The following is a 27,544-nucleotide window of genomic DNA, read 5'->3' on the forward strand; positions in this document are numbered from 1 at the left end:
TCCGATTCCGGTTTGTTGTGGACAGAGCTTCCGGCTAGAGCTTGGCGTCTGTGTTTGTGTGCCTGGTTCAGTGAGGGCTCCTTTCGCCAGACCCTGAAGAGGAGACACCGTCGCCATGTCGGGCTCCAGCAGCGCCCTCATGAAGCAGCCCCCGATCCAGTCGACGGCGGGGGCCGTCCCCGTCCGCAACGAGAAGGGTGAGGCGTCCTGGGGCGGGGAGCGGGACACGGGGGGAATCTTACGTATCCTGGACGATGGGGGGTGGGGTGGGAGAAGCAGCTGAACCTGTGCTCTTCTCCCTCCTGGGGCAGGGTCTGCGAGGGGGGGCGCCCTGGGGCAGGCTCAGTTTCTCCCCTCCTGACCTCTCGCTCCACTTCCAGGGGAGATCTCGATGGAAAAGGTGAAAGTAAAACGTTACGTCTCGGGGAAGCGGCCAGATTATGCCCCCATGGAGTCCTCAGACGAGGAGGATGAGGAGTTCCAGTTCATCAAGAAGGCCAAGGAGCAGGAGCTGGAACCGGAGGAGCAAGAGGAAGAGCTGGCCAGCGACCCCCGTTTGCGCCGCCTGCAGAACCGCATCTCAGAGGATGTGGAGGAGAGGTGAGGGGCAGCAGAGGGTTGAGGGCAAAGTTGCTTGGAAGGTTGCGCTTGGCATGAAGTGGAAGAGGACAATCTGTGGGGGAAAGGCTGTGATCACCTGACATAGGAGGGGTGTTTTGTGAGCTGAATGCCATTTTGTCACGTTAAAAGTGGGAGTTAGTGTAATTAGAGCTTTATTTGACTCATGAAGCACCTGTCCAAACAGTATTCTTGTGTCACATTCTATGTTGCTTTCCTTGATTTGCTTGTTTTATTTTCTTTGATCTTATTTTGTGAGTATTGCAATTATAAAAACCAGTAAAAAATATTACAAAAAGGTGGGTGTCTGTGTTCTAGGCTGGCAAGGCATCGTAAGATTGTGGAACCAGAAGTGATAGGGGAGAGTGACTCAGAAGTGGAAGGAGAGGCCTGGCATGTGGAGAGAGAGGACACCAGTGAGGAGGAAGAGGAGGAGATTGATGATGAGGTATGAGCAGGCCTGAGGAGCCACATTTTCCAGATACCCAGTCTTGGTGTTGGGCTCTGAATCTTGGGTAGAAATGTGTGTAGTTGGCCTCCTTTATAATGTTTTTATTTTGAAATCTTTAAGATAATATATTAATTTCCTGTTAAAGCATTCCTATTTTTTTTATATATGACATTTATTCTGGATGTTCTAATGTAGGTTGTAAACCGCTTTCTTCTTCTTCTTTTTTTTCTTAAAAAATTATAAAGCAGTATAGAAGTGAAATGATGATGATGAAGTTTACAAGAGACTCCTTGCTTTCAAGGATATGGACACTTTCCCCAGTTCTACTTGGGAGATGCTGATGGGGACCATTGGCCCTTTCCCAGATATGAACATATGAAAACTGCTTTATACTGTGTTGGCACATTGGTCTAGCTCAGTAGATCTACACTGACTGGCAGCACTTCTCCAGGGGTTTAGATAGGGGCCTCTCCCAGCCTTACTTGGAGATGTTGGGGATTGAACCTGGGACCTGCATTTATGCAGATGCTGTACCACTGAGCTCTTTTTTCTTGATAGGAAATTGAACGTCGCCGTTGCATGATGCGGCAGCGTGCACAGGAACGTAAGAATGAGGAGCTGGAAGTCATGGAGGTAGAAGATGAGGGCCGTTCTGGAGAGGAGTCCGAATCAGAGTCCGAGTATGAGGAGTACACAGATAGTGAGGATGAGACTGAGCCACGCCTGAAACCTGTCTTCATCCGCAAGCAAGTGCCATCAGTCCTGAGCAGGGAGGGGGGAGGCTGGTTTCTAAAGCACAGTTGGTAGTTAAGAGCCTTCCTGTCAGAGCTTCCCAGCTTGGGCTACTTTCAGAGTTTCCTTCTGTTGACAACACATAAATGCAAGTCTATGGGGTTGGTGGGGTGCTTCTTAGAAGGTTATGACAAGGGAGGTGATTGGTTCTAGTGAGCATACAGTTTGGCTTGGGGGGTGGTTTGAGTTGATCTCCAATGTCTTCTGCAGGAAGGACAGAGTCACAGTCCAGGAGCGAGAGGCCGAAGCACTGAAACAGAAGGAACTGGAGCAGGAGGCCAAGCGAATGGCTGAGGAGAGGCGCAAGTACACCCTGAAGGTATTGTTAGGAAAGGCAGGCACGTGGGTTTCAGGGTTAGAGGAGCCTGAGTACCCCAAGACACTCACTCTCTGTTAACTTACTGTAGATTGTTGAAGAAGAAACAAAGAAAGAGTTGGAGGAGAACAGGCGCTCCTTGGCAGCCCTCGATGCTCTGGACACCGATGATGAGAATGATGAGGAAGAGTATGAGGCCTGGAAAGTGCGGGAGTTGAAGCGCATCAAGCGGGACCGAGAAGAGCGTGAAGCGTAAGTGAAATGGGATGTGGCACAGTCCTTTTGAGGAGGGAGAGGTCTTCTGGGTTGCTCCAGCCAGGAAGAAGAGGTTGCTCGGATGTGGGTTTGATCTTGCTGGTATCCATTCCCCAGCTGACGGAGTCTTCTGCAGAGAGCAGAAAGTTGGGGAGTGGACATCAGTAATTGAAGTGGAATGGATTTAGATCCATCCAGACTTCTGGAGAGGGATGTTTACAGAGATCTCCTGTGCAGAATCAAGTGTCTGGAGTGAAGGATATGTTCTGCTCCACACAGGTTAGAGAAAGAGAAGGCAGAAATCGAACGAGTGCGGAATCTGACTGAGGAGGAACGACGGGCTGAGCTCCGAGCCAACGGCAAGGTCATTACCAACAAGGCGGTGAAGGGCAAATACAAGTTCCTGCAGAAGTACTACCATCGGGGGGCCTTCTTCATGGTGAGTTCCCAGTCAAAGCCTTGTCATTTGAATACACAGTAAGAACTCAATGCGCACTGGAAAGGAAAAGAGGCTGCTATCCAAGATATAGCCGCCATGGGGAGAGGGGGGCTGAATTCCATCACTTCTCTCAAGCAGTCCCTGAACAGTAGTGTTCTTTTCTATTTACGCTATACTATGCAGACCTTTACTCCCAAGGCCAGCCTAGGGATGCTTGGTAGAATAAGGGGAGAGAGGCTGCTGTGAGCAAACATGTCTCTACTTACCTGCTGTGCTCTTTGTTCTCTAGGATGAAGATGAGGATGTATACAAGAGGGACTTCAGTGCTCCAACTCTGGAGGACCACTTCAACAAGACCATCTTACCCAAAGTCATGCAGGTACATGAGAAGGAGGGGGTTCTGTTGTTTAGGCTTGGAGCCCCAACTAGCTTTGGCTTGCTGGTGCTGTATGCATGTGCCCCCTCCAACCAGAATTCCAGAAGGGTTGAAGTAAAGTGAATTCTCTTTGAAGCTTCTCCATTTCTTAAACTCTTTCCTCTGCAGGTGAAGAACTTTGGGCGCTCTGGACGAACAAAGTACACCCACTTGGTAGACCAAGATACAACCTCTTTTGACTCTGCATGGGGGCAGGAGAGTGCACAAAACACCAAGTTCTTCAAGCAGAAGGCAGCTGGTGTGAGGGATGTCTTTGAGAGACCCTCTGCCAAGAAGCGGAAGGTTACCTGAGTCATCAAGAATAATTTGGGGCACTGTTAGGATCTTGCTGGATCAGTTTTGCCCTGTTTCTGTGGCATGGGACTATAGATTATCAAAGGCCTGGACCCACTTTTTCTGTCATCTTTGGATGGAGGATTTGACTCATAACCATAACCCATTTTTAAGGAATTAGCACCAGCTCAGCAGGCTCATCATTGCCCTTGAGGTATGCCAGCTTCCTCTACAGCCCTGTTTTTAGTTTTGGGAGGCATTTGCCAATTGTAAATATTTCTCGTTCTCTTTAGAGGCACTGTAGGGCGGGGGAGAGAAAAGCAAGGTGACACCTGTATTAAATGTATTTCTTACCAAGCTGCTGTTGTAGTAATGTTCTAACAAGTAGGGACCCTGTTGTGGCAGATGTGATGCTCTAATAAGATAGTCAGACCCACTTCTAGCAGAAAGGGGGCTTGGCAGTGCTGTGTGAGAAACACATTTTGTAACCTCTCGGGCTTGTGGGCAGAATTAGGCCCCACACTCATAGGACATCAGGTGTGGGATGTAAAAGCTATGAAAGCACAAACAGGAGCTTCAAGTTCTTTGTAGGTACAGCTTCCCTTTGGTGCTGTTTAAATTGGCAACAACTGGATATGGCCCAGCACCCCAGTGTGCAAGATGTAAGTTTTAAAATCATCTAGGTATAGTTTCCTGAAAGATTTCAAAACTGGCCTCCTCTTCCCACAAACCCGTTCATTTTTCTGAGTTCCATCTAAAGGATTGCCGAAAGTAGCTTAGGAAAATTCCAGTACTGGTTGCCTCAAAAATAATGGCTATGGGGAATTAAGGGCCCACAGTATAGTTTACAATGCAACTCTGCCTACCCAAACTGGAAAGGGGGGGGGCTGCCCACTGGTTGATTTCTCTTCCTGTCTCCTGCACGTCATTCCACTGTTTCTCCTTGTCTGGAAAAGAACACCCAAGGGCTTTAAAAGTCTGAATTTTAGATTGAATTTTGCAAGCTGTTGTTTTACTGTTGTTTAACAAAAGGATCCGTGAATGAAAATAGGGCACCAGTTTACCACCACTAGTCCTTCAGTCAGCTATCTGAGAACCACCCTGGGATCTTCGGATGAAGGGCAGTATACAAATTTAACAAATGATGATGATAATAAACATCTTATAAACCACATTAACAGCAATTTCAAAAAAATTGGACTATTTATTCCAGCAGCTTTAAAATATCATATGCAAAGAACCTGTGCAGAACAGGCCAAAGAGAGGCTATCTCCTTCCCTTGCTCCCCAAAAGTCCATCTAGCAGGTGGCCCTCAGTTGGTGAGGGTAATCAGTGCTTCCACCACGTTCCCCATGTGTTCTCGCAAGCTGCGTTCTGCTGCTGCCCTGGATATTTCCATCTCGTTCATCTGTAAGGAAAAGAAGAAGATTCTTTACCAAGAGGCAACAACTAAAATGGCCTGTAGTGACATTAGAAAGCAGCCTCTGTCAATGCTGAGCCATCACCCAAGCTGTCCAATCAACACTGTGCTAGACTCACAATCAACTCCAAATCTTCTTTCTTGATTGTGACTTTGGCCAGTTCTTTTTCCCTGAAACGGAAGGAAAGAAAGAGGAATTATCCTGCTCCACTTTCTCTTATCCTGCTCCACTTTCTATTAAAATAATGTCACCCCGTCCCCACTCCAAGTGCTCTGGTAGGGCAGAATGGGAACTACACATAATAAAAACACAGCTCTGGCTTTCTGCAACCAAGCACCACTTCACTGGTGTGAAACAGCTCCCCCCATTAATGTCAAGTGCAGCAAAACAAGCCTAACTCCTAAACAGTTTTAGAATATGGAAATGTGTCCTTAAACAGCAGTTTAGCATGTAGACAGCATTCCACTGTGGTATGATGTTTATAAAGACACTGCTCCCTCCAAGCTTGGTCATGGCTTTTAATGTTTTAGTGCTGTAACCAACCCTAGGAACTTTGGGTTGATAATAAATAAATTGGCAATAATAGTATGCATGCACATCTGGCACTGCATTTTTTTTAAATAAAGTTTTTTATTGATACAACAAGAAAAACAAACAAACCACAAATACCAAATTACACACAAGAATAACCATAGACACATAATTTTCTTAAGAAACAATAAAACATCTATTGGTCTTAACACTAAAGACCCAATCTCCCGTCTATTCCATATTTCAAATTCTTATTACTTATTGCCAATACACATTTTTATCATAATTAAACTTATTCTTAATAAATCTAATTTCTTCTATCTACCTTGCAACTATTACTGAAGTTCCTCGAATGCTGCAACAGAATTTAAACTACTATATTTTTCAGATATTCTTTGAAAACCTCCCATTTTGAAACAAATTCCTGTTTTGATTTACTCTTTATTTTTTCTGATAAACCATCTAATTCGGCATATTCTGTCAGCTTTTGAATCCAATCTTGTATAGAGGGGATTTCATTACTCTTCCATTTTGCTGCGATCAAAACTCTTGCTGCCGCCATCGCATATAAAAAGATACCCTTCCTCTTTTGTGGAATATCCAAATCTGTTATTCCCAGGAGGTAGGCCTCTGGTTTTTTATTGAAAGAGATCTTTAGCATCTTTTGCAGTTCTGCATGGATACTCTCCCAGAATACCTGTATTTTCCTACATATCCACCACATATGGTAGAATGTTCCTGAGTCCCCGCATCTCCAACAATTACTTGACACATTTTTATACATTTTTGAAAGTTTCCATGGTGTTAGATACCATCAATGTTGCATTTTTTGAAAGTTCTCTCTAATCGTGTAACCATTTGTGAATTTCCAATTGATATTCCATAAATTTTCCCATTGGGCCATGGTTATTGAATGGCCAAAATCCTGGGACCACCTCACCATTGCCACTTAATAGTATGCATGCACATCTGGCACTGCATTTTTTTACACATTGTGTGTCACCTCTACAGCTCTGGTAGAAGCAAACAAGGCTGCTCTCCCTTAGCAGGAGATGTAAACAGGGCACTCACCGCTCCTGCTTTGCTTTCTGCTCTCTGGATCTTCGGTCTCCAATCACTGACATTGCCTAAACAAGAGAAAGCAAATTAAACACACGCCCTTTGACTTTAATACAGTGGTACCTCGGGTTACATACACTTCAGGTTACAGACTGCGCTAATCTAGAAATAGTACCTCGGGTTAATAACTTTGCTTCAGGATGAGAACAGAAATGGTGCTACGGCAGCAGTGGGAGGCCCCATTAGCTTCAGGTTAAGAACAGTTTCAGGTTAAGTACGGACCTCCGGAACAAATTAAGTATTTAACCCAAGGTACCACTGTATTAATAGCCAGTCCAAAATCTTGTACCTTAAAGAGCAACCAAATTATCTCACAGTATGTGCTTTTATGTAACACAAGTATAGAGAAAAAACAACCAGATGGCAGTGAAATTCAAAAAGTGTAGTCAAATGGCAATGAAGTACAGTTTACTTAATTGAGTACACTTAACTGAGGTGACAGTAGGTCTGGATGATGTATCAATACATTGCCTGGGATTGGTTTGAGGGCCAGAGTGCAATGGCGCCTTCACCTGGCAGTATATCAATGTTTGGTTGGTGATACATTGCGATATTGAAAAGCTGATCTCTCCCAGCCCTAGATGATAGAGCCCAGATAATTCTAGGTAGTCAAAATCAAGCAGTCTATGAAAACTCCAATCTATTCTCTTCTAATTGGGTGGATGTCCAACAGAATGGATGAGATTCAGTCCATGTCAGCTGACAAGGATACACTTTTGGGTAGAAGTCTGGGTGTGAACTACCCTGAAAATTAGGCTTCCTGTCACTGAAAAGACCTTGTGCTCCTGATCACTGAACCGCTGCTGTTGAGGTATGTAAAGAGAAATTGGTGCAGGGAGTTTCTAAGCTCAATGTGCACCTGAAAAAACACAAGTCTCATGGTTATGCAAAAGTTCCCTGTGGGAGAAATTTCTACACCTAGACAATGTGGGTAATCTACAGTGCAAATCTGAATTGCATTTTTTTATTGTTGACTGCAAGGAATGTTAGGGAAAGGGGTTGAACCAGATGGTTCAGATAATAATTTGCTGACGCATCAATTCCTTTTACACACCACAAGTACTGTGAAAAGGCAGTCACAAGTACTGATTCACAAAGCACAGGAGGGCTACTTTTAATCATTTATATTAAAATATTTTTCAAACCAGCTTACAACAAGTAGTACAACAAAATACCAATTAAAAATAGTGCGAGAAGTATAAAAAACAACAGCACTGAAACAAGCAAAAGAAACTTCAAAACAGCAGGGATCAAATCCAAAAGTCCTTCCAAATTAAAATGACTGTCCTTGAGAACGTTAAGGGAAAGGGTGTGGATCTCCCTAGGTAGAGAATTTCACAGCTGTGGTGCCACCATCAGGAAGCACAAGAGTTTCTCCTTGTTTCTTTTTGCAACAGCCTGATAGAATGGCAGCTGCCTCATGGCAGATGCAGGAAGTAAGGCCGTTCTATCCTCTCTGGTAAGAGACCAGTGCCATTTACCTCTTTCTCTCCATCCCAGCTGATCATTATGAGTACTACTATGTAGAATTGGTGCCTACTTGTCTTCTTGCTTAATTTTATTCCTATTTGCAATGTGCCTCTTAGACTGTAAACCTGCTGGCAAGGACATCCAACTGAACAACTGGGGCGGGGAGTCTCTTGTCTTAAACCTTGGGCAGGCTCACAGAAGTGAAAGCAACCCTTAAGAACAGAAGTAGGGGAAAACAATTTTCTCTGGTGGGCCAATTAAAAAAATGGCCACACATACCCCAGGGTCTGCCTACCTGTCAAGCACCTGATGCCATATGACATCGGGTGGATCTGAACCTGCCAGAAAACTGCCATGCCCTCTTACAGATGCGATGGAAGGAAAGGCCCGCACAAGACTGGCATGAGGCGTTTTGCTGTCTGAGGAGGAGAAACAATGGGCTACCACCCAGAGCACCTCGGGAAGGCCAAATAGTTCCAGCCCCAAAGACAAAGGACACCGCAAGCAAAAGTCCCCAAGCCGGCAGTAAGAGAGAAATAGCAACAAGGTGGCAGGGCAGGCGATGCTTCACACAGGCGGTCCAGCCATGCTTGCAGGGGCCTCGGGCAGCCTCCACATATGTAGGGTTCCCCGTTCCCACGTACGGCGCTGGGGCTCCAAGGGGCGCTTCGGCAGCGGTCCGGTCCAACCGGCTCCGCCCCGCCCGCGGTCACCATGACAACCAGAGCCCCCCAACGCGGCCAAACGCATGCGCTCATCACCGTTTCCAAGTTGGAGCTCTGGATCTCTTTCTCCTCCGCGTAGTCCGTGACGCGCTCGAGGTCGGCCGCTCCGCTGTCGTGCTTCCGCGGCTTCTCGGCTGGTCGCTCTCCGCTGCCTGCCGAGCCATTGGGCTCCGCTTCTAACTCCAGCTCGACATCCCCTTCAGCCGCCATCGCTCCGTCTGCCTTCCGCGCTCGTCACGTGGTAAGGCGCGCTTCCGGAAGTAGCGGAAAAAGGAGAAAGCGGCACTAATATAGAGATCAGCGCAAGAGCCTAGAGCGCCGATGCCCGGCGCCACCATAGAGAGTGGAATGTAGACTGGCGAGCCAAACATCTGCAGGTGGAGCTTCCAGGTTCCTTTTGACCTTCTTGCCCCCACCCCAATAGCTGTTCAGAGAAAGCACTACGTATAGAAACCTAGCAGTTATAAATAGGCGTGGTGGGCGGAGGACAGAAAACAGAACGAGAGCAACAAAAGCAAAGGGCTCTACTCCTTTAGAGTTCTCATGGGAAAAATGTGGCTTTTAAAAGATTTTCAAACACTAAAAAGTACCATGTCAATGCAGCCCATTGTCTCTTTATTGTGTGGGGAACTGTGGCTGAGAAAGCTACTGAATGACATTCCTGCAGTGTAGACTACTGCAATGTTGTAGCACCCTGCTTGTGGTTAACGCTTAGCTGGAATGAAATATTCAACGCAGCAATAGAGAAATTAAAATAATAATTTATTTGTCAGACAAATAAATGAGAGGCACAGTGGTATATGGTTACCAAGCTCTGGCCTGCCTTCCTGCCATTATGGCCAGCACCTATATTCCCTCAGCTCAGCCCCCTTGCTCCTCCTTTGGCTGCCTCTGTCCAATCAGCCTGGTTAAAATTCCTATTGGCTGTTTGCTAGAACCAATCATAAAAGATACACCCATTTCCTATTACCTTTTATGGGAGACAAAGAGCTATATTTCCTTCTATTTATAATTGGCAAATAAGTAGTCATATATCTTACATTTACCTCGACCAGGCACCTTAATTACCAGATAACCTTTTGCCCTAGACTAGGCGCCTTAACTAACATTTCATCTTTTGCCCTATTGCCCTATTCACTCCAAAACAGATGATGGCTAATTTTATCTGAACAGATCTTTTGTTCATCTTCCCACACATTATCAATGAAATATCTCCTTCTTTGGAGGTCATTAAGCAGAGGCTTGACAACCATATGTCAGGAGTGCTCCGATGGCGTCTCTCTGTCTGGCAGGGGTCTGGACTCAATGGCCCTTATGGTCTCTTCCAACTCTTCTATGATTCTATTTAACATTTCTTCTAAATCCTTTGCATAATTACATTTAAGCCAATATATTTCATACATATATAGTTTTTTTAGAAGAAAGGGAACTTAGTAAAAGCTAAGCTAAATTCTAAGTTCTAAAGATTCAAAGCAGTTTCAGAGAGAAGCCTCTTCCCTAGCCAGCTGCTGTTTGTATTAGCTCTTGCCCTTTTAACCTTAGGAAGATGTGGCTCAAGTTTAATGGGAGGCACAATAATTATTACTATTTTTGCAACCTTGATTGTATTCTATAATTTGTATGGTCAGTGTGACCTTTTGTTCCCAGCCTTTAATTTCCTTTTACAACCCTGAGACACTGCTATAGATCAGGGGGGCCCTTGATCAAGAAGATAAACAGCTGCCAGAGTATGGTTTCTGCCTGGCATGAGAGATACAAACATTTACAAATATATATTTCTTTAAGGTCATTTTTAGAATACAGGAATCTGATCAAAATATAAGCCTTGATTAAAAATGCAGGCTATGATCAGATGCCTCAATGTATGCTGCACATTAGAGATGGAGGCAGATTGAAGGTATTGAACAACAACCCTGCAAGGTAGCTCAGAATTATTAGTTCATTTTATTATTAGTATTCAGTCTCTTGGCAGGTTTTATTTAAATAAAATGTGGATTGAGCGACTGTGGAATTGATCACAGGAATGGCCCTGAGGGAAGAGGTGAATCACTGTTCCCACATTTTTGCAACAAAATCCTTCCCACTTCCTATATTTTATCTTGCAAAGAGAAAGCAACTGTGAGAGTGATTTTGATAGCAAAAGAGAGCTAGAGGAGAGAAAGCCTTCCCCCCCCCGGGATCATGTCTGCAAATCTTCTCTGACTTTGTCTCCTTAAAAAAACACATGCTTTCTTTGAGCACTGCATTACTAACCACTTCCCCCTTTGCACCTTGTTTCCCCACCCCACCCCCAATATCCCCTGAGATTGGAGGATAAGTCAAGCTAGTTCATTGATCCTCCTCCTCGCAGCCCAAAACCAGAAGCCAACTGTATGCTGTTCATCCAATGGACAGTCACTTTTAGATGCTTACAAACTAAAGCTAAAATAAACAGCACCCCATTTACTGGAAACAAGACTGAAAGAGCAGACAAGCCTCCATTTTCTGGGAAAGGGACACAAACATTGCTGCCCAGTCCCAGCTATGATAAAAGCCTGGATTTTTTTATTGCTGCTCACGTTTTTGTCCAGGGGCCCCCAAAAGAAACAGTCAGCCTTCAACCCTGAAACTGAACAACCTGCATCAGTCTAAATGTTAGGGACAGGTATTTCTATACACCAGTTATGGCAGGCGGCAGGCATGGAGATAAGCTCCCACAGACTGCCAAACACAACTTTAAGAAAAAGCAACAAAGCGTCTTGTGCCACCTTAAAAATTAACCACTGTAAACCTTTGTGGAGCTACAGGTCATGTCATCAGTGTTGTCCTGAGTTATCCTGGAAGGGCAAGCATGTGGGTGGAATTGTAAACCGTAAGGTCAAAAGGAAAAGCAGAAAAGTACAAATGGTGGACCTCTTGTGGATGTGGACTGAAAGTCCATCTAGTCTAGAATCCTGTTCTCACAGTGACCAACCAGATGTCCCTAGAGGAAGCCTACAAGCAGGGCCAGAGTGCAATAACAGCACGCTCCGCACTCGTGATTCCTATGAACTGGCATTCAGAGGCATATAAGAGAGTACAGGTAGAACACAACTATTGTGGCTAGTGGCCATTGGTAGCTTTTTCCTTCTTTAATTTATCTAATAATTTTATTTTAAAGCTATCCACATTGGTGGTCATCATTATATATTGTGGTAGCAAATATCGTCGTTAAACTCTCCTCGGTGTGAAGTGCTTCTCTTTGTCTCTCCTGAATCTCCCACCATCCAGTTCCATTGGAAGGGCCCCAGTGAGCTTTTAGTATTATGAGAGAGGGAGAAAATATCTATCTGCTTTCTTCACAGGACAACAGGCCTGGAAAGAATAAGAGGCAGAGTGTGGGTAAGGTGGGATGTGCCTAATGTCACAGGGGAGGCGGTGTTTGTTAGGCGGAGGGAATCATTATGCCATAGCAGAGAGCTCAAAGATGAGGCAGTTCATGGGGAAGGAAAGATGAGAGGGTGTGGCAGTGGCTGGGTGAGGACAGATCCCAGGGGAAAGCAGGCTGAGCCTTTCAGTGGACCTGGGGCCTCTCTGTAGCACATCGATGGGGAGGGCACAGGAAGGGCACAGAGGGCACAGAGCCATCTTTCCCATAAGGCTTAGTGGCGCATAGCGCCAGGGCGCTGACCTCTCAGGGGCACCCCAGCAAGTGGGAGAGCTGCACGGCTTTGCAGGCGGCCTCCCCTCTCCCTGCATGCCCACCAGCTGCGCCCCGCCAACCATAAGGCTGGCGGGCGTACAGCTTTCCTCCCAAGCGTCCCAAGCCTCTGTGGGGATTGCTCTCCTGCCGAGGAGGCTTGGGAGGGAAGCTGCGCTCTCCTCCCGCGGAGGCTTGGGAGGGGCGCAACTTCACTCCCAAGCCTCTGTGAGGATCGCTCTTCCGCAGCGGCATGGGGGAGAGTTGTGCCCCCCCAGATGGCTGGCATTGCACAGCTACAGCCACCCCAACACTATCCGTGGTAATTAGGGGGGCGCTGGGTGGATATTTGCACCCCAGCGCCGCATCTGCTAAAGACAGCCCTGGGAGTCAGATACCCACCCACACTTCCTTGCAACAGCTAGGGTGTGGAAATCATTCTCTAGGACTGGATAAGCAGGATGGTAGAGCAATTGTCATTCTTGTGGCCTCCCCACCTTGTTTCACAGGGATTAGACATCTGGCAAATCCCCAAATGTCAGGTTCTCACCTGTTTGTCTTCAAGGTGACCCAAACCTGTTTGTTGCTTTAGAGTTGTTCATATCATTAATTATTATATTTATTTATATCCAGCATTTGCCACCGACCAGGATTCAAGGGGACTTGCACAAATTAATACAACACAGATAAAATACAGAAAGCTAAAAACATACGCCCTGATTGCTTAGTTGGTTAGAGTTTGGTGCGGATAATGCCAAGGTTGCAGGTTTGATCCTTGTATGGGACAGCTGCATATTCCTGCATTGCAGGGGTTTGGTCAAGATAATCCTCATGGTCCCTTCCAATTCTACCATTCTATGATCATCATTAAAAAGCAACTAAACTCCAATAGAAGTGAAACAATATAAAGAATAAAGCTATTAATAAAAACAGTAAAAATAAACAGTGGTATTAAAAGACCTTTCCTTCAAAACCCCCACAAAACAAGTCAGTTCCCCAAGGCCTGTCGGAATAAAACAGTCTTCACCTGCTGGCAGTGGACAAGGTGGGAGCCATTCTAGCTTCTCTAGGAAGTTCATGGGAGCAGCCATCAAGAAGGCTCTGTTGCCACAAAGCATGCCTGTGAGGTTGGCAGGACTGAGAGAAGGGTCTTCCCTGAAGATCTCGGAGCGCAGGCAGGTTTATATGGAAGAATATGGTCTTTCAGATAGGGCTTTATTGGTCACAACCAACACTTTGAATTGTACCTGGAAACAAACTGGTAACCAGCGGAGCTTTTGCAACAAGGGTGTCATATGGTTCCTATAACCTGCCCCAGTCAACAGTCTATCAGGGGTCAGCAAACCTTTTCAGCAGTGGGCCAGTCCACTGTCCCTCAGACCTTGTGGGGGACCAGACTATATTTTTTGGGGGGAAATGAACGAATTCCTATGCTCCACAAATAACCCAGAGATGCATTTTAAATAAAAGCACGCATTCTACTCATGTAAAAACACCAGGCAGGCCCCACAAATAACCCAGAGTTGCATTTTAAATAAAAGGACACATTCTACTAAGTAAAACCGGCTGATTCCCAGACCATTTGCGGGCCGGATTTAGAAGGTGATTGGCCAGATCTGGCCCCTGGGCCTTAGTTTGCCTACCCATGGTCTAGCTTCACCTTTTTGGACCAGTTGGAAGTTTCTGGGCACTTTCAAAGGCAGCCCAACACAGAGTATGTTAACAGTAATCCACACAGGGATGCAACTAAAGTGTGCGCCGCTATGGCCAGATCAGTTTTAGTTCCCTGATGGAAGCCCTGCCCAGTCTCTGGCAGCCAAAAGAGGCCAGTAGTCCTGCATGGCTGAAGGCTGGTGGAGTCCTCTGCCTGCCTGCCACCCTCCCTGCCCGTGGAGCAGGTTCACAGAGGCTCCCTTGCCAGGCAAGGCCCTTGCGAGGGAGCCTCTGTGGCTGCTACTTTGCTCCCTGGGGGGACCTGAGGTGAGAAGGCTCCTGTCCCTTCCATCTTGCAACAACAGCCTGAGATTCACCTAACCCAACGGAACGGCTAAGCTCTCTATTTCTGCCGGGTAAGAGGGTTAAAGAGGCAGATTTGGCTCCTGACATAATCAGGCAGAAAGGCAAGTGGAGGGGAAAGGAGCACCATCCCCCCACCCCAGGAAGGCCAATCGCTGGTCCCAAGGATCAAAGGTGGAGGCAGCGGGTTGCCAGTTGGCCAATCTCAGCCTCTCAACTAATTGGCTTTCTCTTTGCAACCGCTTTCTGGAGAGCAGGCTCCACCTGGTCCCAGGGATGCGCTGCTGAGCAAAGGGCTGGGCCCACGGAGCCAGGAGCAGATGACTGGGGGACGAGGGCAGGACGTCCAGCCGTTCCCTTGGGGAGCTGGGGGCACCGGGAACAGAGGAGGAGGGATGGTGCCAGGCTACTGCAAGGCCCAGGTAAGCAGAGGGGAGGCTTCAAGACTTGTCAGCCAAGGCCTGACCCAAGAGGCCCCCAAGGGAGGGAACAGCCAGAACAGGTGATGCCAGCTTGAACACGAGCTGCTGCTTCTACACTGACTGGCAGCACCTCACCAGGGTATCAGACAGGGGGCATTCCTAGCCTTTCCTGGAGATGCCGTGGGTATCAAACCAAGGACCTTCTGCCAAGCAGGTGCTCTGCCACTGAGCCACAATGGACCTTCTGCTGTTCCAGAGTCCCAGCAACCTCCCCTCAAGTGAGAAAGCCTCTAGCCGTGGCCATTATTGGGGAAAGCAAGCTAGCCATTTGCCCAGCAGCTCACTTGGCCCTTGCCCTCAGATCCAGGACCAGGGAAGGATCAGGCCTCCCACGGAGGTTCAGAGGATAAAGGCTTGTGAGCCTCAGCCTTGACAATCAACACAACTAAATGAAAGATAATTGGACTCACAACGAGAATGTAGAAAAAAACACATGCAGAGGGTTCTTGGGATGATGCGTGTGTGGCCGGGGGGAGGGGGTTGGGTCGCCCTTCTTGCCTTGTTCACACAGTCTGCCCAGCACTGTTCCCCAGTGCTCAGGGGGACTTCCAGAAGGGGTTTTCTGTTGCAAACGGGTCCTGCAGGGCTGGTTTTCAGATGCATGCAATTGGCACGTGGCCTTCCACACATCTTGTTTATTCAACCATGGATTTTCACTGTTACCCCGCTTGCCATCCACATCAGAGGGTGGAGCCTGGCAGAATTAATTCAGTTGGTGGCTTTTTTGCCCCTCCTCTGCATCGCTGGCAGCACAGAAGGAGGCATAGCTGTCAACATTCCCTTTTTTGCAAGAAATTCCCTTATTCCAGCGCCGTTTCCCACTGCTATCCCGGATTGTTAGATATCCCGTAGACTGTCCCCGGGACAGGTGAGGCTGCTGATCCCTTATTTTCAAATCTGAAAGTTGACAGCTATGAGAAGAAGGCAAGAGGGCAAACTTGGCTAGCCCAGTTAGTTGTCGTGTTCCACAAGGCACAAAATGGAGGCCTGTTGGCAGAAGGGGGAGCGATATCTCTTGATTCTTTTTTTGATACTTGGGGAAGTGCTATATTGATCTGCTGTTTGGTTTTGTGTGGCTGGGGCCAAGTGGCAACATTTTTTTAAAATATGGCTAATCTTATCTATATATCCCTGTAACCATTAACAGCACAGCTATGCAGTCTCTTCCCCCACCCCACCCCCAAAGTGCAGCATCAATGAAAGACTGAAGTTCTCTTATTTAAAAAAATAATTTTTATTGGTTTTACAAAAAAATTAAAATTCATTATATATCATCTCCTAGAATTCCTTTATCTTTTTACAATTCCACCACATATAATAAAAGGTGCCAAGACTGAAGTTCTAAGGAGGAGGTTTTGTGCATTGAAATTCAGATTAAACCTTTTAAAAGAGAAAGTCTGGTGTATGTGCTGTGATTACAGTCTGAAGAGGTAATTCCCCACAATGACTTGATATCACAACTTCCTCTCATCAGGCCACTGAAATTCAAATGCACCTTCAGCATTGTAGTCATTACTGGGAATGAACATCTTCTGTCTGTTACTGGTGTATCTGGAACAAAATAGCTTACCGTATTTTTTGCACCATAACACTCACTTTTTTCCTCCTAAAAAGTAAGGGGAAATGTCTGTGCGTGTTATGGAGGGAATGCCTACGGGTGGCATGCCTACGGATTTTCCTCCTCTAAAAACTACGTGCGTGTTATGGTCGGGTGCGTGTTATAGAGCGAAAAATAGCTTAACTTGTGCTCTGGAGAGGAGCTGACGAATGCAGGGTTTATGTGTGTGATAGAGGCCACCCACCAAAACTTCAGTCAACACCACACACATGACAAACTACCCCTCCCCACCCCTCAAAAAAAAACCCACAACAACTCTGTGCCAAGAAATTTCTACACCAGACAGTGACAGCGGATGTTTAACAGGTTGTTTCTACTTATCGGATTTCCCAGAGGAAGGGGAAATCCGGATTAAATGTAAATTTAAAAAATGTGGGCTGGGATTTTGATGGCGGTGATGTTGTATAAACAATGCAGAAAACTTGCGTGCCTGAGCAGCATTGTTTTCCACAAAGAATTCCTGCCTGGAAGGAGTCTCCACAGGGATGCTACCCCATAACCTGGTGCCAGCTCTTGCCTCTAGAAGCTCAGGATTCACCCACTCATCCATCCGTTTTCTAAACTGGTACACTTTTCTCCTCTGACATGTTCCTTGGACCCTCCCCTTCCAGGTATCTACTATCCCTTCCTCATAGGGGCTGTCTTGATTCCTTTTGCAGTCACAATATCAAGGCCAAAGACAGTCCTGGGTGCTTCTTGTAGGTCGTTAGCTGCCCAGGAGAGCCAGTGTGGTGTAGTGGTTAAGAGCGATAGACTCGCAATCTGGGGAACTGGGTTATCGTCTCCGCTCCTCCACATGCAGCTGCTGGGTGACCTTGGGCCAGTCACACTTCTTTGAAGTCTCTCAGCCCCACTCACCTCACAGAGTGTTTGTTGTGTGGGAGGAAGGGAAAGGAGAATGTTAGCTGCTTTGAGACTCCTTCAGGTAGTGATAAAGCGGGATATCAAATCCAAACTCTTCAGGAATGGAACATGAGCACCTTCTTTGTGTAGAGTAGCTTCTAGGAAGCAGAGCACCAATTTCCCTCTAGGTGTGGTCCCCTGCCTCTCTTGTAACAGGAATCCAAGGGGGTGTTTCTCTAAGATGCTGGTTGGTGCCTGGAGGGGTCCTCTCCATAAAATCTCCTTAAGCTGATGGGCAGCAGTTTCAGGCCCCTGGCTCTGGGCACATGGAGAATTAAGCTCCCCATCTTGAGGTGATATCCCAGCTGGATTGAGGAACACATTCTATTCAAACTCTTTCCCAGGTGTGCTTCTTGACCGAGGAGGGTGAAAGGTGTTCAAGGAGCTTCCTGAGGCAGGCCAAAAATGTGGCCAACTAGCAAAGGTGGTCCCCCACCTTGCAATGCACCCCTAACTTCATTGGCCCAACTGCAGATCATGGGGAGGGGCTCTGCCCAGCTCAGGTGGGAGGAGGGGATGGATGCTGTGCCTGTATCAATTAGGAGTGACTCTAATCCCTCTCTAGGGTTATTGGTGGTCAGCTGGGCAAGATGCTCAGGTGCAGAGCTAGGGGTGGGTGGGTGGCTTTGGCTGGCTCCTCTTTGGGGCCATTGCCTTATGGGATCCAGGTGTTGCTGTGCTAGACCCAGGGAAAGAATAAGAAATGCAACAGCTGCAAAACTGGTTGGAAGCAGCAGGCAGAGAACTCAGTGACGCAGGAGCTTTGGAGTCTTTGGAAAGTGGGCTAATGAGAAGGTTGTTAGCATCCAAAGGTGTCCTGCAGAGTGATAATAAGGCAATGCAAGCAAGTTAAAACAATGAGCCTTAGGAGTGTCAGGAGCCATCTACTGAATCAGACTAGCCAGCTCAGCACTGTCTACACTGGCTGGCAGCAATAGCTCTCCAGTCTTCATTCAGGGGCCTTCCCAGCCATACCTGGAGAAGTTGCTTGAGATTGAACCTGGAACCTTCTACATGCCAAGCAGATGCTCTGCCATTGAGCCACAGCCCTTCCTGGTCTTAAAGTGCGCCATTCAGTATCCCTGCTTGGTATACAAACTCATTTTCCTGTATATGCTCACTGAGATTTACCTTTAAAGTATTGCACTGTCAATTGGACTTATTGACAGTGCCAGAGCAATCCTCCTGGGCACACGTGAACTCCAGATTACAGGGAAGCCTGTGGAGTCAGCCTGGAAAGCCCATCTCTGCTCACAGATCGGTGCCTATTATGCTACTTCCATAGCAGACTGCTCAGCTGGCACGTCTCAGTGACAGGAATGTGCCCTCCCTTTCTAACCTATTGTGTGTTCCACAGTCTCAGGATGGGTGGCACAAAACCCTCTGAGGGCACAGAAACATTGCAACCCACGGCTGGTTTTCCCACAAGGGAGAAACCATGCATGAATTGTTTTATTTATTAACTTCAGTTGCATAGCTGTTTCATAAGAGGAGCTGCTCTAAAGTACAGTAAAGAACAGCAAAAAGAAATTACCATTAGGAACTAAAACACCGTCTTAGAAATTCTGTGTCACTGCCAGTTCTTGACCCACAGCTGGCCCCAAGAGCTGGGTCGCTTGTTTTGCATATTTTGTCTGGCTGAACCAGAGACTGGTGGGTTGGTGGAAGCACGTTGGACCCTGAATGTGACGCCTGCCCCTCTCCAGCAGCAACAGATGGCACCTGAGCTTCCCAATCCCCTTAATCCCGCCTCCTGCAGGCTGTGCCCCTCACTCACTGCTCAAGGACCTGCTCAGGGACAGCCTTGTGGGTGGACCAAGCCTAGGGACTGACCCAGGACAATCTGGCTGCCCAGCCCCTCACCCATGCAGGCAATAGACCCCAGCTGCTTTCTGCTGGCAGAGGGTCGGGGTGAAGGGTCCAGTGAGATGGAAGAGGCAGGGAGTCCAGCTCATTGTGGGTAGGGAGACAGAGGGTTGCTGGGCATGTAGAGAGGGCCTAACTAGGTAACACTCAACTTCCCTCTCCCCTACTCAGATTTGCTGCTGCTGCGGCCCAGCCCCTTGCACCTTGTGCTGCCCCTGCTGCCCCGGCATCAAGGTCTCGACGGGGACCCGGCTCCTCTACATGCTCTTCCACATCCTGGCCTGTGCCAGCTGCTGCTTCATGCTCTCCCGCACTGTGGCCGAAGCCATCAAGGAGAACGTGAGTGAGTGAGAAGCCACTGCCATTGGGAGCTTCCTCCACCTGCACCTGGAGGCTCATTGGGGCAGGGGGGGTGGGGAGGACAACTGGCCACTATTCCGAGAAAATAATCTCTTCTAAGTGGCAGGGAGGGGCTCGAATGACCAGCTTCCTCTTATTAATTCGCTTCCCTTTTTAAAATGCTATTACTCTAGTTCTATTTAAAAAGAGAAGAAAGCAGAGGGTGGGCACTGCAAAGCAAACATTTTAATTCCACACTAAATAGTGGCACAGTGGTTAGCATGTTGGACTCGGACCAGGAATACAAGGGTTCAAATCCCTACTTGGCCATGAAGCTCATTGGGTGTGATTTGGGGGGCCACTCCCCACATTTCAGCCTATCTTCCCTCACAGGGTTTTTGTGGGGATTAAATGAGATGGGAAATAGCCATGCATGCTGCCTTGAGCTCCTTGGAGTGGCACAAAGTGGGATATAAATGCAATCAATCAATCAATCAATCAAGGGTTCCAGGGTGGAAGTTCTGGCAATGCTTCCCCCCACCCCGGGTCTCTCTCCCTTCCTCCCACAGGTGCCTTTCTATGCAGTGCTGTGTGAACATCTTCCTGGGGGCAGTGACTGCGACATCCTGGTGGGCTACTCAGCCGTCTACAGGGTCTGCTTTGGCACCGCCTGCTTCTACCTGGGCCAGGCAGCCTTCTTGGTCAACATCAAGTCCAGCAGCAACGTCCGTGCCCTCTTGCACAATGGGTGAGGAAAAGGGAGGTCCTGACAGACCTGGCAGCCCCTGGGCTGTTACGGAGGAACAGGCAGAGGAAGCCACAGCCCGTCCATCCAGGGGCCACCCTGGTTATTCACTGCCTCTTTGGGGTCTGTTGCAGGTTCTGGTTCCTGAAGCTCCTCATCCTTGTGGGGCTCTGCGCAGCCGCCTTCTTCATCCAAGACCAGCGCTTCCTCCGAGGTAAGGAGAATAGAAGAGCAGCCCACTTGGCTGCAGGCTGGTGGCTCTGCAACTTGCTCTTGCCAAGAGCCCCACCCCTCATCACTGTAGGGACAGCCCTCCAGGTAGGAATGGAGGAAGGCAGTCATTTCCCTTCTTCACCAGCCTCGTTTCCATTCTGCTGCAGTTCAGTTTCCACCAAATACGACATAATTTGTCTTGCTGCCTGCTGTTTGATGTAGGTTAAAATTATGTAATGTGAATAACTGTTTGGGTAACTTACATACATTTCAAGGTAAAAGAAATATCAAAAGAATGTAAGGAAAGAAAGAAACACTTATCTTTTTTAAAAAAAGATATTTATTCAAATTTTACAAAATAAAAAACGTAAGTTTACAAAATAGAAAAAATTATAACAATTAACAAACTAAAATTATAACAACAGTTAACGAACTAAGAAAAAACACACATAGAAAAAAGAATAAAAAGGGTACAAAATGCAAAAAAAACATGCAGTTAAAAAAGAAATTTAAAAAGAAAAAATATCCATTTTTCAATATCTTTGGACTCATTTACTTGTTTCCTTGACCTCCTCTCCCCTCCCCTTTTTGTATTCCCATTCCCAAAGACATTTCAGCAAATCCTTACCCTCTTTCAACCATCTTTACTCTATATCTTAACCTATTATAACTATATATTTTCATTCATTATCAATCCATATTTGCATATTCTTGTTAATCTTAATACCAATACCACTTATTTTCAATCCAACATCATTTTAACATTCATTAATTTTACAGTATTTCTGCAAATAGTCTTTAAATTTCTTCCAGTCTTCTTCCACCAACTCTTCTCCCTGGTCTCGGATTCTGCCAGTCATTTCTGCCAATTCCATATACTCGATCACCTTCGTCTGCCACTCTTCCAGTGTGGGTAAATCTTGTGTCTTCCAATACTTTGCAATCAGTATTCTTGCTGCTGTTGTTGCATACATAAAGAAAGTTCTATCCTTCTTTGGCACCAATTGGCCGACTATGCCCAAGAGAAAGGCCTCTGGTTTCTTCAGGAAGGTATATTTAAATACCTTTTTCATTTCATTCTAGATCATCTCCCAGAAAGCCTTAATCTTTGGGCACGTCCACCAAAGGTGAAAGAATGTACCTTCAGTTTCTTTACATTTCCAGCATTTATTATCGGGCAAATGATAGATTTTTGCAAGCTTGACTGGTGTCAGGTACCACCTGTAAATCATTTTCATAATATTCTCTCTTAAGGCATTGCATGCCGTAAATTTCATACCTGTGGTCCACAACTGTTCCCAGTCAGCAAACATAATGTTATGTCCAAAGTCCTGTGCCCATTTAATCATAGCAGATTTAACCGTTTCATCCTGAGTGTTCCATTTTAACAGCAAGTTATACATTCTTGAAAGTATCTTAGTTTTGGGTTCTAACAGTTCTGTTTCCAACTTTGATTTTTCCACCTGGAAGCCAATTTTTTTGTCCAAATTATATACCTCTCTTATTTGATAATAATGAAGCCAGTCTCGCACTTTATCTTTCAATTTCTCAAAACTCTGCAATTTCAATTTGTCTCCTTCTTGCTCCAAAATTTCCCAATATTTCGGCCATTTGGCCTCCATATTGAGTTTTTTCTGAGCCTTAGCCTCCATCGGTGACAACCACCTTGGGGTTTTATTTTCAAGTAAGTCTTTGTATCTTATCCAGACATTAAACAATGCTTTCCTGACAATATGGTTTTTAAATGCCTTATGTGCTTTAACCTTGTCGTACCACAAATATGCATGCCACCCAAACACATTATTAAAACCTTCTAAATCCAAAATGTCTGTGTTCTCCAGAAGCAGCCACTCTTTCAACCAGCAAAATGCTGCTGATTCATAATAAAGTTTAAGGTCTGGCAGGGCAAATCCACCTCTTTCCTTTGCATCAGTTAATATTTTAAATTTTATTCTGGGCTTCTTGCCCTGCCAGACAAATCTAGAAATGTCTCTCTGCCACTTCTTGAAACAGTCCATTTTGTCCAAAACTTGCAGTGATTGAAACAAAAATAACATTCTTGGCAATACATTCATCTTTATAGCCGCAATTCAACCCAACAAGGAAAGCTTCAAATTTGACCATATTTCTAGGTCCTTTTTCACTTCTGACCAGCATTTTTCATAGTTGTCCTTAAATAAATTCCCATTTTTAGCTGTCATATTAATCCCCAGGTATTTCACTTTCTTAACCAATGTTAAGCCTGTCTCATTCTGAAACCTCTCCTTCTCAATTGGTGTTAAATTTTTCTCAAGAACTTTAGTTTTTGATTTATTCAGCTTAAACCCTGCCACATGACCAAATTCTTCAATCATTTCTAATACTCTTTTGGTACTAGATTCTGGCTCCTGTAATGTCAATACTAAGTCATCTGCAAAAGCTTTCAATTTTTATTGTTTAGCTCCGACCTTTATACCTTGAATCAAACGGTCCCTTCTAATCATGTTTAGCAGAAACACTTATCGTTCATTGTCATCTGCAGACTTGAAAACAACAAGGGGAACATATATGGATCCTTTTTGCTTGACAGACTTCTGAACAGGCAAAAGGAGCCATTCCCTCATCCTTTTCTGTTTCTGTCAGAATCAGCATCCCTCCCTCTGGCGGGGCTTACTTCCTTACTGATAATCCTCTGAGGAGACCCATAGGAGGCGGTGATGGCCACCAGCTTTGAAAGATTGCTTTAAAAGATTAGACAAATTCATGGAGGCAGCTGTGCTTCTGAATACCAGTTCCTGGAAAGCACAGAAGGAAAGGGAGCTCATGTGCTCAAATCCTGCTTGCTGGTTTCCCATTGAGGCATGTTGTTGGCCACCATGAGATGGGCCCTCATTGGCCTGATTGAGCAGGCTCTTGTTCCCATCATCCTGCTTCTCAGCCAAAAAAGGCTTCTCTTTGAGGGATCTAAGCCAGAAGAGCCTCTTCCCTGCCTTTCCTGGCCAGAGCTGAGCTGGCTTTCCTGAGGGGAAAGAGCCTGGCAGGACAGCCAGAGGTGGCACTTGGCTTCTTTGGTCCCCCTGACCACCGCCCACATTTCTGTCTTCCTTTGGCCCTTGCAGCCTGGCACTTGGTTGGTGTCTGCGGAGGCTTTGCCTTCATCCTGGTCCAGCTGGTGCTGATCACAGCCTTTGCCCACACCTGGAACAAGAACTGGTGAGTCTGCCTTCTGGATGGAATGGGTTGGGACACCTTCCTGGACCAAGTGCCCACAAGGGGGCCGGAGAAGGGAGGGAGCTGGCCTCAGGTCGGTGCTCCGAACAAGCTTTTCCCTCGTTCTCTCACAGGCTGACAGGCGCCTCCACGAACAAGCGCTGGTACCTGGCTATCTTCCTGGCCACACTGGGCTTCTACACCATAGCCTCCACTGCTTACACTTTCCTGTACAAATTCTACACCCACCCAGGCGGCTGTTTCCTCAACAAGGGACTGCTGGCCTTCAACGGTGCCCTGTGCCTCCTCATGTCCTTCATCTCCATCACTCCCTGCGTCCGCCTGCGTGAGTAATGGCATGTGTGGATTTTACAGCACAGGGTGGTATTGGAGGGGCAGGGGCTCACAGCCTTCTGTGGCCTGCAACAAGCAAAGCATAGAGCACTCTCAGGACTTAATTGCCCAAACAAGAAGCACTGAACCAGTGCCCTCTTCTCCCTGGAAGTTCCTCTCCCAAGGATGTTGAGTTCTAGGTGGTTTCCTTAGAGGGGTGGGTGCTAGGAGGGTAAATAATTTTATCAAATACTCACCTAAGAGACTAGGCTTCTAGGTACACAACAAGGAAGAATAGGTCCAGGTGCCAAAGGTGATTCAGAAACAAGGTCATGAGACAGTCCCTGGACCCTGTCACAGGGAGCTCAGCAAGGAAGGGGATCAGAGAGCCAGAGGCCTGTGATGTTTCCAGCAACTGGAAGGGTCAAGAGGAGGCTTATATACTCTGCCTCCTAAAGCACACCCTAACTATAGCTTCTGGCAGTGAGGGAGCATCAGGAATCATGTACACACAAGTAGACCAATGACTCTGGGCCAATAGACACAGACTGCATTTTCACTCTTTATTGTTGGGATGTTTTTTGAGGACACTGATAACCCTTTATTTCCCTTGCACCTGTCTGCTCCCAGGACAGCCAAGCTCCAGCCCCTTACAGGCCTCCATCATCTGCTGCTACGTCATGTACCTGACCTTCTCCGCCCTGTCCAGCCGGCCACCAGAGAAAGGTCTGTGTCAGCTCTGAGCCTTTGCCTTCTGGGGAGATCCATGGGGGTGAGGCAGGCCCTCAATCAGCTAATGGCATTTTCCTCCTCCTCTCCCACAGTGCAGTACAAGGGGCAGAATCTCACCATCTGCTTCCCCAGTGTGAGCAAGGATGGGATGCAGACTGAGGACACAACGGTGGCTATCCTGGGGGCTGGGGTCATGTACGCCTGCGTCCTCTTTGCCTGGTGGGTACCTGCCTATGTGCTCCCAGAGGTCTCAGATCCCAAGCCAAGGATTGACCCCAGCTTGCCAGAGTGGGCCAGAGGAGGGGTCTGGGAATAAGGGAACTGCACTGCCACCCATTCCTGTTAAAAGATAATAGACTGGTGGAGAATGCAGACAAGTTGCACCCCGGTCACATTGGACTTCTGGGGTAATGCCCTCAGGCTGCCCACCAAGTGATTCTTTCCTCAAAGCAATTTGGGGCAGCCCTGACAGGGAGGAGCAGAGCCCGCCTGCTGGACTCCTGGCATACTGGGATGGATTCTGTGTCAGAGAAACAGGACAGGCTGTCCATCCCATCCTGTGGTCAGCTTGTCTACAATGGCTGGGGAGAGGATGGTCTGTGCTCGGGAAGGGCTTCTCCTGCTGATTTGCTCATCCTTGTCCTTCTCCTCCTGCAGCAATGAAGCATCAATGCTCGCTGAGCTGTTTGGACCTCTGTGGATGGTCAGGATCTACAGCTTTGAGTTTAAGGTGGGTTCCAGGAAAGGGTCCAGTGTGGGGCAGAAACCCTCTTGAGAGGCAGCTGCTGATCTTCAATGCTTTCCCCCCTAACCTCCAGCTCCTGAAACGATTCTCCATTGCCCAAGAGGATTCTCTGCTCTTTTATCATTTATTTGTTATTTAGCATTTCAAGTTGCAACCATTGTATGTGTTTGGGCAGAAAAGCAGGCAATAAAATGAATGTCTCAGTGTCTGAGGCCTGTGTTCTAATGTCCAAATGCACAATCTGCTTTGTTCCCACAATGTATATCTCATGGATTTCCCCCGCAAAACACTGGCAGGGGTGGGCCCAATCCTAGCCTGGTTACCACTTCCAAATACAACCAGGGTAGGATTCCCCCTTTTTCAGCTAGAGGGGAAAAGCCAGCACCCTCTGTAACTGATACTAGGCTCCCTCTTTGTTTCCTGGGAAGTCAGGACTCCACAGACCACCCTCAGGATGGGGATGGAGAGCCTCTGGCCTTCCAGATGTTGCTGGACTGCAACTCCCATTCTCTTCTCCCCATCCCCAACCCCCTGGGGCCAGACAGGCTGAGGCTGATGGGAGCTGAAGAGCCAGGGGTCCCCTATGACCACCATCGTGACTTAAGGGTTGGGTGAGGGTGTCACCCTGGCAGTTGCCAGCTGTGTTTCCATTGTGAGCTAAGGGGCAGCCAGAGAAACCACAGCCAGGTGGCAAGAGGTTGCATGAGCGGTGGATGACCCATCCTGTTCTCTTTGCAGAAGGCATCCTGTTTCTTCTGTTGCCCTGATAAGATGGAAGAGGAGGTAGCAGGTGAGTGCAATGGAGCCCCAGCAGTATCATAAGCCACTTGGGCCTTCCAGTGCCCCCCAACCCCATCCACTGTTGGGGTGCAAGGCAGGTATCTTAGGTATGCATAGCAGAAGGAGCAATCTTTGGGGACACTCCTTATCTTATGCTCTCCTGAATCTTTCCCCCAGATGCTCAAATAAGGGACAGGGGATGTGTACAGGACTCCCCAACAATGGGACACCCCATAAGAGTCAGGATAGCTGGTCATTCAACCAGACACTGCTATTGGTGCAGAGCAGGGCTTTGGATCCCTGAGCTGTGTGAGCAGGAGGGCCCTTTTTCACCCCTGGCCTAGGGCAGAGAGGTGAGCAGGAAGGGTCCCCAGTGGAGCAGCAGATTGTGCACGGCGACCCTGTTGTCTACAGCTACTCCACCTTCCACTTTGTCTTCTTCCTGGCCTCACTGTACGTCATGATGACTCTCACCAACTGGTTCAGGTAGGAACAAGGTGCCTGGTTCTGGTAGGAACAAGGGGAGTGGCAACTAGAGTGGCAAAAGTGGGGGGGGGCAGCTTTGGAGCTTGCAATGTGACCTGTCTCTGCTCTCCTTGCAGTTATGAAAATGCGGTGCTAGAGACCACCTTCACTCATGGCAGCTGGTCCACCTTCTGGGTTAAGGTCTCTTCTGGCTGGGCCTGTGTCCTCCTCTACCTCTGGCTTCTGCTGGGCCCACTCTGCCTCCCAGGCTCGCGCCAACGCAACAACACCCCCCTGCGTGTCTTGCGGCGTCAGCGGCGCAACCTTCACCGCATCAGTGTTGCTACGTAGCTGCTGCTGCCGCCACTGCCAAAAGGGCCTGGAGGCTCTTTTGCCACAGCCTGCCGTGGGCTCAGCCGCCTGCCACGATCACCAAAGGCCGGTGCCAAGAGACCCACCTGGTGCCAAGAGACCAGGCCTGGTCCGATGACTGCCTGCCACTGGGTGCTGCATGTGAAGGCCGCCCACGATGCCACGTCCCAGTGCTGGCCACAGCATGCCTTGCCCCAGCGGGTACCTTTAATGTGAACGAGCCAGCAGAGTGGGGGCTCAGA

The 27,544-nt window shown here is 47.5% G+C and overlaps 3 protein-coding genes across 3 annotated transcripts; 2 read left to right on the top strand and 1 right to left on the bottom strand.

The window, feature by feature from the left end:
- Positions 1–3,937, top strand: MFAP1 (microfibril associated protein 1). Its single transcript, XM_053364783.1, has 9 exons — positions 1–197; positions 381–600; positions 937–1,066; positions 1,628–1,819; positions 2,076–2,180; positions 2,269–2,429; positions 2,712–2,871; positions 3,161–3,250; positions 3,416–3,937. Exons 1-9 carry the CDS (start codon positions 116–118, stop codon positions 3,596–3,598), a joined length of 1,323 nt encoding a protein of 440 aa, XP_053220758.1. The 5' UTR covers positions 1–115; the 3' UTR covers positions 3,599–3,937.
- An 827-nt stretch (positions 3,938–4,764) lies between these two features.
- HYPK (huntingtin interacting protein K) lies at positions 4,765–9,104 on the bottom strand. The gene is made up of 4 exons (XM_053364784.1): positions 8,883–9,104; positions 6,604–6,659; positions 5,120–5,171; positions 4,765–4,988 (listed from the first exon to the last, which is right to left on the bottom strand). The coding sequence occupies exons 1-4, from the start codon at positions 9,054–9,056 to the stop codon at positions 4,893–4,895; spliced, it is 378 nt and encodes a 125-aa protein (XP_053220759.1). The 5' UTR covers positions 9,057–9,104; the 3' UTR covers positions 4,765–4,892.
- A 4,993-nt stretch (positions 9,105–14,097) lies between these two features.
- Positions 14,098–27,357, top strand: SERINC4 (serine incorporator 4). The gene is made up of 12 exons (XM_053364254.1): positions 14,098–14,942; positions 19,561–19,728; positions 20,298–20,476; positions 20,608–20,687; positions 23,785–23,878; positions 24,010–24,221; positions 24,839–24,934; positions 25,033–25,159; positions 25,598–25,670; positions 26,424–26,475; positions 26,810–26,951; positions 27,068–27,357. The coding sequence occupies exons 1-12, from the start codon at positions 14,841–14,843 to the stop codon at positions 27,279–27,281; spliced, it is 1,539 nt and encodes a 512-aa protein (XP_053220229.1). The 5' UTR covers positions 14,098–14,840; the 3' UTR covers positions 27,282–27,357.
- Positions 27,358–27,544: the final 187 nt, after the last annotated feature.

Source organism: Podarcis raffonei, chromosome 14 (genome assembly GCF_027172205.1).
Source record: "Podarcis raffonei isolate rPodRaf1 chromosome 14, rPodRaf1.pri, whole genome shotgun sequence".
In the NCBI taxonomy this organism is placed as follows: domain Eukaryota; kingdom Metazoa; phylum Chordata; class Lepidosauria; order Squamata; family Lacertidae; genus Podarcis; species Podarcis raffonei.

Excerpts from the sequence above, each read along its gene's own strand:
- HYPK (XM_053364784.1), bottom strand. The coding sequence starts at position 9,056 with ATGGCGGCTGAAGGGGATGTCGAGCTGGAGTTAGAAGCGGAGCCCAAT. Across the intron at positions 6,660-8,882 it reads AGAGCTCCAACTTGGAAACG|GCAATGTCAGTGATTGGAGA; the intron begins GTGATGAGCGCA and ends TCTCTTGTTTAG. Across the intron at positions 4,989-5,119 it reads AAGAAGATTTGGAGTTGATT|ATGAACGAGATGGAAATATC; the intron begins GTGAGTCTAGCA and ends TTTTCCTTACAG.
- MFAP1 (XM_053364783.1), top strand. The coding sequence starts at position 116 with ATGTCGGGCTCCAGCAGCGCCCTCATGAAGCAGCCCCCGATCCAGTCG. Across the intron at positions 601-936 it reads TCAGAGGATGTGGAGGAGAG|GCTGGCAAGGCATCGTAAGA; the intron begins GTGAGGGGCAGC and ends TCTGTGTTCTAG. Across the intron at positions 2,181-2,268 it reads GGCGCAAGTACACCCTGAAG|ATTGTTGAAGAAGAAACAAA; the intron begins GTATTGTTAGGA and ends AACTTACTGTAG.
- SERINC4 (XM_053364254.1), top strand. The coding sequence starts at position 14,841 with ATGACTGGGGGACGAGGGCAGGACGTCCAGCCGTTCCCTTGGGGAGCT. Across the intron at positions 20,477-20,607 it reads CGTGCCCTCTTGCACAATGG|GTTCTGGTTCCTGAAGCTCC; the intron begins GTGAGGAAAAGG and ends GGTCTGTTGCAG. Across the intron at positions 24,222-24,838 it reads CACTCCCTGCGTCCGCCTGC|GACAGCCAAGCTCCAGCCCC; the intron begins GTGAGTAATGGC and ends GTCTGCTCCCAG.